This window comes from Triplophysa rosa, linkage group LG16, assembly GCF_024868665.1.
Source record: "Triplophysa rosa linkage group LG16, Trosa_1v2, whole genome shotgun sequence".
In the NCBI taxonomy this organism is placed as follows: domain Eukaryota; kingdom Metazoa; phylum Chordata; class Actinopteri; order Cypriniformes; family Nemacheilidae; genus Triplophysa; species Triplophysa rosa.
The window spans coordinates 7,212,975-7,222,137 of NC_079905.1; the positions used below are offsets into that span (position 1 = coordinate 7,212,975).

General features: G+C 36.1%; 2 protein-coding genes across 3 annotated transcripts; one reads left to right on the plus strand and one right to left on the minus strand.

Annotated features, from left to right (window-relative positions):
• The first annotated feature begins 340 nt into the window (after positions 1 to 340).
• LOC130567292 (uncharacterized) lies at positions 341 to 2,463 on the plus strand. The gene is made up of 2 exons (XM_057355287.1): positions 341 to 551; positions 1,181 to 2,463. Exons 1-2 carry the CDS (start codon positions 495 to 497, stop codon positions 1,562 to 1,564), a joined length of 441 nt encoding a protein of 146 aa, XP_057211270.1. The 5' UTR covers positions 341 to 494; the 3' UTR covers positions 1,565 to 2,463.
• Positions 2,464 to 2,774: 311 nt separating this feature from the next.
• anxa14 (annexin A14) lies at positions 2,775 to 8,501 on the minus strand. Of its 2 annotated transcripts, XM_057355051.1 has the most exons (13): positions 8,249 to 8,501; positions 7,968 to 8,021; positions 7,642 to 7,744; positions 7,443 to 7,531; positions 7,176 to 7,289; positions 6,952 to 7,042; positions 6,275 to 6,354; positions 6,103 to 6,141; positions 5,609 to 5,699; positions 5,299 to 5,406; positions 5,145 to 5,200; positions 3,616 to 3,723; positions 2,776 to 3,536 (listed from the first exon to the last, which is right to left on the minus strand). In XM_057355051.1, exons 2-13 carry the CDS (start codon positions 8,013 to 8,015, stop codon positions 3,477 to 3,479), a joined length of 987 nt encoding a protein of 328 aa, XP_057211034.1. In that variant the 5' UTR covers positions 8,016 to 8,021; positions 8,249 to 8,501; the 3' UTR covers positions 2,776 to 3,476. The 2 variants fall into 2 exon arrangements, with proteins under 2 accessions (XP_057211035.1, XP_057211034.1); XM_057355052.1 differs by lacking the exon at positions 6,103 to 6,141 and having other exon boundaries at positions 2,775 to 3,536.
• Positions 8,502 to 9,163: the final 662 nt, after the last annotated feature.

Genomic DNA, 9,163 nt, shown 5'->3' on the forward strand with positions numbered 1-9,163 from the left:
TTGTGAGCTAGAGGAACAAGGAAGAAAAGTAATATTTATAAGAATAATGTGAAAATGACCACCTAAAGGCAACATTTTCCAAGAAAAGCAGCAAAACATAAAAACATGCATTAAATGTAATCAGCCTTGTAACATACATCATACAAGATGTAAAGCTGACACATAATACAGCCCACAGTATCAAGGTTTCCTTTCACGTGAAACAGGCTATAAATTAAATTGTAAACTCAGGAGAACTTTGATACTTCCCCACACCCCAGAAAAATAATGCTGTGTTCATTCTGGACCAGGGAGTGGCCATTGTCCCTGGAGTTTTATCAATACACACCTGTGTGGAAGCATGAGAGCGTGACATAATTACAGGTGCTCCAGATCAGCCTATTTAAGAGGAGAAGGACACAGATCAGACTCTCATTCTCCTGCTGGGCCGATCGCAGTTGGACTCATTACACGGACTAAAGCATCATTCTCTTACTTTTTGTTTTCTTGCTGCCATGAAGGAAACGATCACAGGATTTCTTGTGCTGGCTCTGCTGGCCTTCCAGACTGAGGTAATGACAAAATAAACGGCATTGAATGTTTTTGTTTAGACTAAATATCCGTAGTAATGTCAGAAATGCTTCGTGTTACAGTATTAACATACATCATTGAAATACGCATAGCCAAGTATTGAATAAGATAAAAAGAGGTTGAGTAAGTAAAACGTGAAAACACACTTTAAGTTTTTTGTGTGGGGGGGATTCTTAAAGTGATAGTTCACCAAAAAATAAAAAATGATTATTTATTCACACACTATGGTGGTATGGACACACCACCAGTGCAAATCAATGGGTACCGCCGTTGTGCAGTTATGACATTATTCAAAATATCTTTTTGGTGTTTTGCAAAAGAAAGTCATACAGATTCATGACAGGTAAACGATGACAGAAGTTTTATTTTTGGGTGAACTATCACTTTAAGAGAGAAGATCTAAATCTGACGGGATGCTTTAAAAGCATTATGATAATGTAAATGTGGAACTCAATTCTGTAAAAAAACTTGAAAAACCGTCTTGTGTTCTCACATTTTAATTGCAGCAATTAAAAGGGTAATGCGGAAGGGAAGGGAACAAACCGTTTGGGGAACAGCTAATGTATTGTCCTATAAACGTTTGCAATAAACAATTATTGTTCCCTTTAAGATGACTGCAGGTCAAACCAACGGTACGACAAGTTCGGTATCTTCGAGTTCAACTCAAACCACTGTGCCAACTACTCTGGCCACATCAAATACTACTCAAACCGCTTCAACTAGTTCAACTCAAACCAGTCTGGCACCTTCAAATACAAGTTCAACTCAAACCAGCATCCCAACCAGTCTGGCTCCGTCAGGTTCATCCACCAGCACAACTCCATCAAACTCATCTGCCGCCATCACTAATTCCACAGTGATCATGAATGCCACCGCCACCACGGTAACAATAAGCAAAACCACCATCCGGATGACGACATCATCAGGCTACTCAGTGACAGCTGGTGTCATTAGCTTTGTTCTACCAGTTCTCTTTTACACGCCGTTGAAATGAACATGTTTGTTTAAACCCAAAATAAGCCTGGCTGTTTAAGAAAGAGCTGCACTTGTAACTGTAGTAACATGTGGTATATTATAAGATGATCATCAGTTATTTTACTTTGTATCCATTTTTATTTCTTGTAATAACATGCATTACTGACAACTGCACATGCATATCAGTCAAGAGTGTATGCTTTTCTGATTTTATGCTTCAATGTCTAATCTATAATAAGTGATAAATAATGTCCATACAGTATGAATTCTTGTTTTAAAACTATAGAACATGGTTTAATTTATTCTTTTTAAATTAAAGTAGGAAGGTTGTGAACAAAGTGTCCATCGTAGACTAAAACTTATTTAAAAGTTTTATTTAAGCATCTCAGTTTTATACCTCCTGAAACCGGGTTGAAAAAATAACCCTATGTGAAGAGCCAACCCGACGATGTTAATAAAAAGCCAAATTTAAGATTTGTGTTTCGTATTTTGCTTAACCATTTTTACAATTTGGGATTTTATTAGAGAATTATTTAGGAATCCAGAACTAAAAAATTAAATTGAGATTTTAATAAACAAAAAAGAATCGTCCATGGCATTCACAATGTAAGATTGTTTATAAATATAAAGCTGTGAAAAATAATTCCTTAATAGAATAGAATAGAATAGAATGCTACATTGGCCAAGTATGCCTGAACAATACAAAATTTGTGCCAATGCAGATAATCCACTGATGTACAGATACACACGTAAACACGTCTTTAAAGTGACGCATGCCGTTTCCATTGAAGTTGAACATAAAACGTTTAATAAGTGCAGCTTGGTCTGGACTTTGGAACAATGAGACTTAAATAGCATTTTTTATTTCTTTCCTTTCCTAATCTTTTCTTGAATAAACTTTAGATAAGCCTTTGGCTAAATGAGCCAGGAAACAACGTCATACAGTACGTGAGTCAACTGTCTTTACTCATTCTACATTATTAACAGCAATTACAGCAGAGAACAAGTGCTGACCTCATGTAATCGACTTGGTCTTAATGTCTTTAATAGACTCTTGAGGGATTAAGGGGATTTCAAGTTCACTGATTCATATAATTGTATGTGAAAATGGATTTGGCATGCTGTCTAACAGGAAGAGACTGGAGTGCTGAATTCCTCTGTGAGATTCCACCCAGACCACCCTAGTAAAGCAGTAACATAATTAAAATTGATCAAACTTACAGCTTAAAAACACAGATAATAGGAATCAGAGGTGGAGAAGAAGATGAGCAGCGGTGCCAGAAAACTGAATTGGAATTGCTGCCATATTATTAATAACCCATAATAAAGATTAAACGAACAATACAAAAGTAACAAAAGCTACACAGCATTTTACATGATTTTTAATTAAAAGCAAACTTCTACATGCTGTAGTTTTGATCTTCACACATTTTAGGGCATGCAAATCATTAAATTATAATTGTTATTTAAGGGACAATAAACAATATTCAAACAATCCAGCTAATGCTGAACTATTGTAACTGTGAACATTAATAATTCTTCTATCGGTATCTTTTATGACACCTCTGTATCTTTTTGAAGAAATCTTACACACGTTCCTCTAATCAAATCCATAAAATAACAGAAAACGTTTGGATCACCATGAACTCGCCTGTTTGCATCATATTTAACAGCTTGACTGTGGGTCAGAGATCTCTTATCTGTTCCCGTCCTCTTTAAGCTCTTACAGGCAACTAATAAAGGTGGGATTTATAAAAAAAACAAGATTTTAAAATGGCAAGTAATGTGTTTTATTTAGTTATTTTCCTAAGCAAATCTCCTGTTTAACAGCTCTTTATGGATAAAGTGTTCTTTCACTGTATGTACACAGACGTTTATCAGTTGTAATATATACCCCCGGTGTTTTACACATCTGCTGCGTATTTGTGTTCCTAATCTTCGGCACGGCATATAGCCAACAAAGCCTGCTGGAGTTCACCTTTGAACTGCTTCTATAGAGAGAAAAATAAAGAGAACTTAATGTTGTAGCTGAAATTATTTATACCAGTCTTTTTTTGACATCGTGGGGACCTGTAAGGCAGTGTAAAGGGACGTCCCTGTTGCTTGAAGGTACGCCACTCGAATGCTCAGCAGATCTTCCTCACTGTGAGACACCATCACACCCTGGAGCAATGGTACCTGCAGAAGACAGACACCAACGTCAATGTGGAACTGTATCCGAGTATATACCCTGAATTTGAATATATACCCTGGATCACAAAACCAGTCTTAAGTAGCACGAGAACATTTGTAGTAAATAGCCAAAAATACATTGTATGGGTCGAAATGATCGATTTTTCTTTTAAGGCAAAAATCGTTAGGATATTAAGGAGAGATCATGTTCCATGAAGATATTTAGTAAATTTCCTACCGTAAATATATCAACACTTTATTTTTGTGAGTGGATGGAACAATGCAATGCATCATACACTTTTCTCAATGTTTAGATTGTTTTGCACCCTCAGATTCCAGAGTTTTAAATAATTATATCTGGGTCAAATATTGCACTATCCTAACAAACCATACATCAATAGAAAGCTTATTCCGCTTTCAGATGATGTAAAAATCTCAATTTAGAAAAATTGACCCTGGTTTTGTTGTCCAGGGTCACATGTGTGTGGAAAACAGCCTCTTGTTTTGAACAAGCACACACAAATTGAAAAGTAGAGTTTCAGGAAATAACTTGTTTAGTTAATTAGTAAAAATACTTTTTAAACCAGTCATGTGGAAAATCTGGCTTTACCAGAAGACAACCCTATTTACAAATTCTTGACTTTAAATTGAACAATAATAAAAATGTCATGATCTGAAAAAATAAACAGATATCTGGTTTTGTATAAATGAGATTTGTGACTCAGACAGTGGCCAGAGATTCACTGTTTCCAGTAATGCTCTTCCTAAAATGAGATGTTTGATACTTAAAGGAACAGTTTACCCAAAAATAACAATTCTGTCATCATTTACTCACCCTCAAGTTGTTCCAAATCTGTATGCATTTCTTTGTTCTGTCGAACACAAAATAATATATTTTGAAGAATGTAGGAAAGCAAACCGTTCTGGGGCACTTTTGACTACTGTTGTCATTTTTCCTACTATGGTAGTCAATGATGGCCGAGAACTGTTTGGTTACCAGCTTTCTTCCAAATATCAAAGAAATGTATACAGAGTATGAACTCGAGGGTGAGTAAATGTTGACAGAATTTTTATTTTTGGGTGAACTGTCCCTTTAAGGATTGCTTTGCTTAAAAAAATGACTTAAGTGGCTATTCAAATTTCGAGTCAAAACCGCGCGGAAAACGCGAGCCGCACTGCTTTCTCCTTTTTTTCCAAAGCGCCTACGAGATTGAGCTCTCATGGAGTCGGTCGTTGCTAAGCAACCATGGGCCACGCTAGCCGTTGAGACGAGGAGGTATAAACCAAGGATATATGGATTAAACGCACTGAAAATACCTTGCAATAACTCTGCTTTTAGATTTGTTAATGCTGTGATTATCTGTGTCTCCATCTTCACCGAGCTTGTCTATTGGTTGGAAATGTGAATCGCCCCTTAAACAACTTACTTTCATATTTTGGATCCGCTGGGCCAAATACATAGGCTTGTTCTGTATAGAGTGTACTGGTAAAGGAAATGATCAAATCAATTGTCCGTTTTACATCAATTAATGAAACATATTGTAATGCATAAACATACATATACACAAAAATATGTGTTACCTAGTGTCTTTAAGCCCTTTCTCAGATCTCCTGAAAGGAGCCCTTTAAAATGTCCCTCTAAAGCTTCATCCACTGTCTGGTCTAATTCAATCTCCAGTTTACTCAGCACTGAAAAACACAAATACATTCACATAGATTATTATAAATATTAGACTAAAGCAAATACAAATTTTAGCCATTATAGAAATCTTTAAAAACACATTAATTACATTAAAATTAATGTAATTTTTTATATACCGCCATTTCGCAAAATAACTTTTGAGTTTTGTCTTAAAATGTTAAGACAGAAACAAAAACACTTGTAACGCACCAGTTTTAAGGTGGTCTGGGTTTCGTGTGGTGAGTATATTGATCCAAATCTCAGCCGCAGGTTTCTTGTTTTTTAGCTCCTCGGAAAAAGTCTAAACAACATAATTAACAGATTGATTTTCCACAAAGCAAAAATCTATAGGGTCAGTGTTTATCTAAAGAAGTCAATGTGCTTTCTCAAACATGCTTACATTATAAAAACCCCTGTTGACCTGAGTTTAATCATTAGAATATCTTGAGTTAACTAACTGAGGTAACATTCCTGCAATATCCTGCTTCTGAGGTCATCTAGAGGTCTGGCAGTTGAAATATAAAAGATCAAACAAAGCAAAGTCAACATCAGAGTTTCATAGTTAAATCCTTATCAAATACTCGTGACATGAAATCCGTCTCATGAAAGACAAGGTGACATTGAGACTCGACTCCCTAAAGTCCTTTTACTGCACTGACTCAGGACTGGGCAGATGATGTCATCGCCGATTTATTTAAACTCACTTCTAAGTCTTGGTCAACAACTGCTGGCCCATTCCCTTTCTGATAAAAGAGAGACAGTGGGAGAGAAAGGGAGAGATAGAGACAAGAAAGATTGTCGTTGTATTGATGATGTAAATGGAGCAATGTAAAAGGTTTTGGTGTTTAATGTCTGATTCCAGACATGAAGTCTTACCTTCAACAAAGCCATAATGAGCTTTGAAAAATCTCCACTGGTTTCACTGAGCAAGTCTGTCTCCAAATCCTGTTTAAACTCTGTTAAAGTTATTAAACAGACATTATTAAATAAAATAAAAAATGTATTACAAATCATGATATAATTACATCATAACCATTTATTTTCAATACATAATAATTAAATATGCAATAAGCGCACTCATATTTGCCTCAAGACAACATGACGTATTACATATGTGTATTTTGTCATTTGCAAACAACAGAAAAAAAATCTCTATAATTAAATTGAGTATTTAATTAAAAACTCCAGCAGAAATTGTAAGTAAAAATGAACATTCTTTCATTATTTACTCATATATCAATCCTAACCTATGACTTTCTTTCTTCTGTAGAACAGAAAACAAGATATTTTGACGGACGTTGGTAACTAAACAACATTGGCCCTCATTGATTTCCATAGACACAAAACCACTGAGACATTTCTCAAAATAACTTCTTTGTGTTCCACAGAAGAAAGTCATAAAGGTTGTGCGCAACATGAGGGTGAAGAAATGATAACAGAATTTTTATTTTTGGGTGAACTTTCCCATTTAAAGTCCAGTGTTTCTTTTAAAGCGTTATTATTTATGAAATAATAAACAAGGTTCAACAATTATTTTTAAATTCTCAGTGCACCTTGGTTGTATGCAGCTGTGATGTCAGAGAGCTGCTGTGGTGTCCTTGTACACAAAACCTCCAAAAGGATTTCTTCATCTGTACCAACACCCTGAATGAACACACACGCGCGTGCATGCACACACATGCACAGCATCACAACTGGCTAAATGTATGTTGATGTATATAAAACTCATACATCCAGATATCTGCAAAGTAAATAAATACACAGAAATATGACAAACCTCCATGGCTTTGTGTAAGCGATGTGCTTCAAATTGCTCTGGTGTCATCATAAGACCCATTATCAGAGACTGCACATCACCGGACAGAACCTTCTTCAGACCTCCATCCAGCTCCTTTAGCACAAACTCACTATATCATACATTTATCTCTATTGTTTCCCATTTCATTTTTTTTTATACAGCAACCCTTACACACACTGAGCTTGTGGTCATTTGGAGTAACTTCACTATATATAGTACTATAGATGTGTTTTGTTTCCTGTTTACCTTTTGCGAGAAGGACTTGTAGGCCCGGACCAGAGATTGTCTTTGAGCATTACTGCGATTGGTCAGTATTCTCACAATGGTGTTCACATCTTTAAATGAAAAAAAAACACAGCACTTACACAAAACTAGCAGTCACTATTTTAGAAGTGCAACAATATAGATATTTATTTGTGACTCATGAATATGCACCAAACTGTACCTTTCTGTTCCAGAGCTTGTTGGAGGAATGAAACGTCCCTCTCTGGATGAAAACTGGGAAAGGGGCGGACAGACCCCAGGGTGCCCCACCACATCGATTCACACTGTGGGAGGGGAAAGGTGAAGATTGGAAGAGAGAGATAGGAGGACATGTGAGGGTGTAAGAGAAAATGGTAGTTAGGTCTTTATCAGGAGACTCAGTGACAAACAGAAAGAAAAAACGAACGTGTTTTTTACAGGAAGAAACAGTGGCACTGAAATAATGTCCAGTGTTTAAACTGAGGTTCCACACATCGATACAAAAGTGATGTAGAAACAAATGCTCACCATATCACTGTATGCGGATATCCCATTTGAGCTATCGTCTGTATCCATGGTAACCTTAATAATGGAAATGAAAATTATGCCAACGATGTATGAGCACATTGACTGAGAAAACAATCTTCAACAGTTTCTAAAAATACCATAACTTCATATAGACACATACATATTTCAAACGGATGTAGTTAGAAACCTCAGTCTATTCATTTAATTTATAATTTACACTAGATCAAATCTTTATTCTCAAACATCTCAAAATGTAAACCATTAAGGCTCACATGGTTTACCTTATGAGGAATCCGGTGCCCAGGGCTGGGATTCAGTCAGTTGAGACTAATCTTCAATTTGTATTCGTAATCTTAGACCCACACTTTTTGAGCTCAAAACCCAAAAAATTCAAAAATAAGACAATTCAAGGTTTTACACTTACAACAACGTATAACAATTACTACTTTCCTTAAAACTATTGACTTCTTATTCTTAAATCTGTTTCAGTACAAGCAACACCACGCTGCTCTCACAGACGGATGTGTGCATCAAAAATGGCTCAAGCAAAGAAGTTCTCAATGCCCTGATGACATTAGATCAGATATCCAATCACTGGGCGTGACCTGGAGACTGCACACAAGAAGGTGAACTTTAAAAAACCTGCAAAACCGGATAAGCTGGACAGCAAGAACAACGACCCCCAGAACATACCTCTCCAGAAAAGGAAAAGCAAGTATTCTCAGTGTGTTTAGGGGTTTATCTTCTACATTTTACATTAGAAAGTCATTTTCTGCACAAATATAAAAGTGCTGGTAATCTGAGAAATGTGAGAATGTGCACTTAATGTCAACAGAGAGGTTGAGCAGAGGTAAACTTGGAAGTGACTGTGTAAACACACAGTCAAGTGAAAAGTTGACAATGTCATTACAACGATTCACCTCCACCTGAAAGAGCAACACCTTCAGGTTTGAGATATGCACCAAGCCTATTCCTGCTTTGCAAATAATTATTAAATAAATTAAACCAATCTTTTTCCACCTTGCCCTCAGAACATTTTTAACTTAAACTCCCACCGGTGTGACATTTGTTTGTAGTCTGTTGAGATAGCAGGATAAGCATCTGCATACTTCACATTACAACACCAAAAAATGAGATATCAGATATTTCTAGTCATGCCACACCACCCACTTTTATCTGATTTTAGTTTAAAAAGA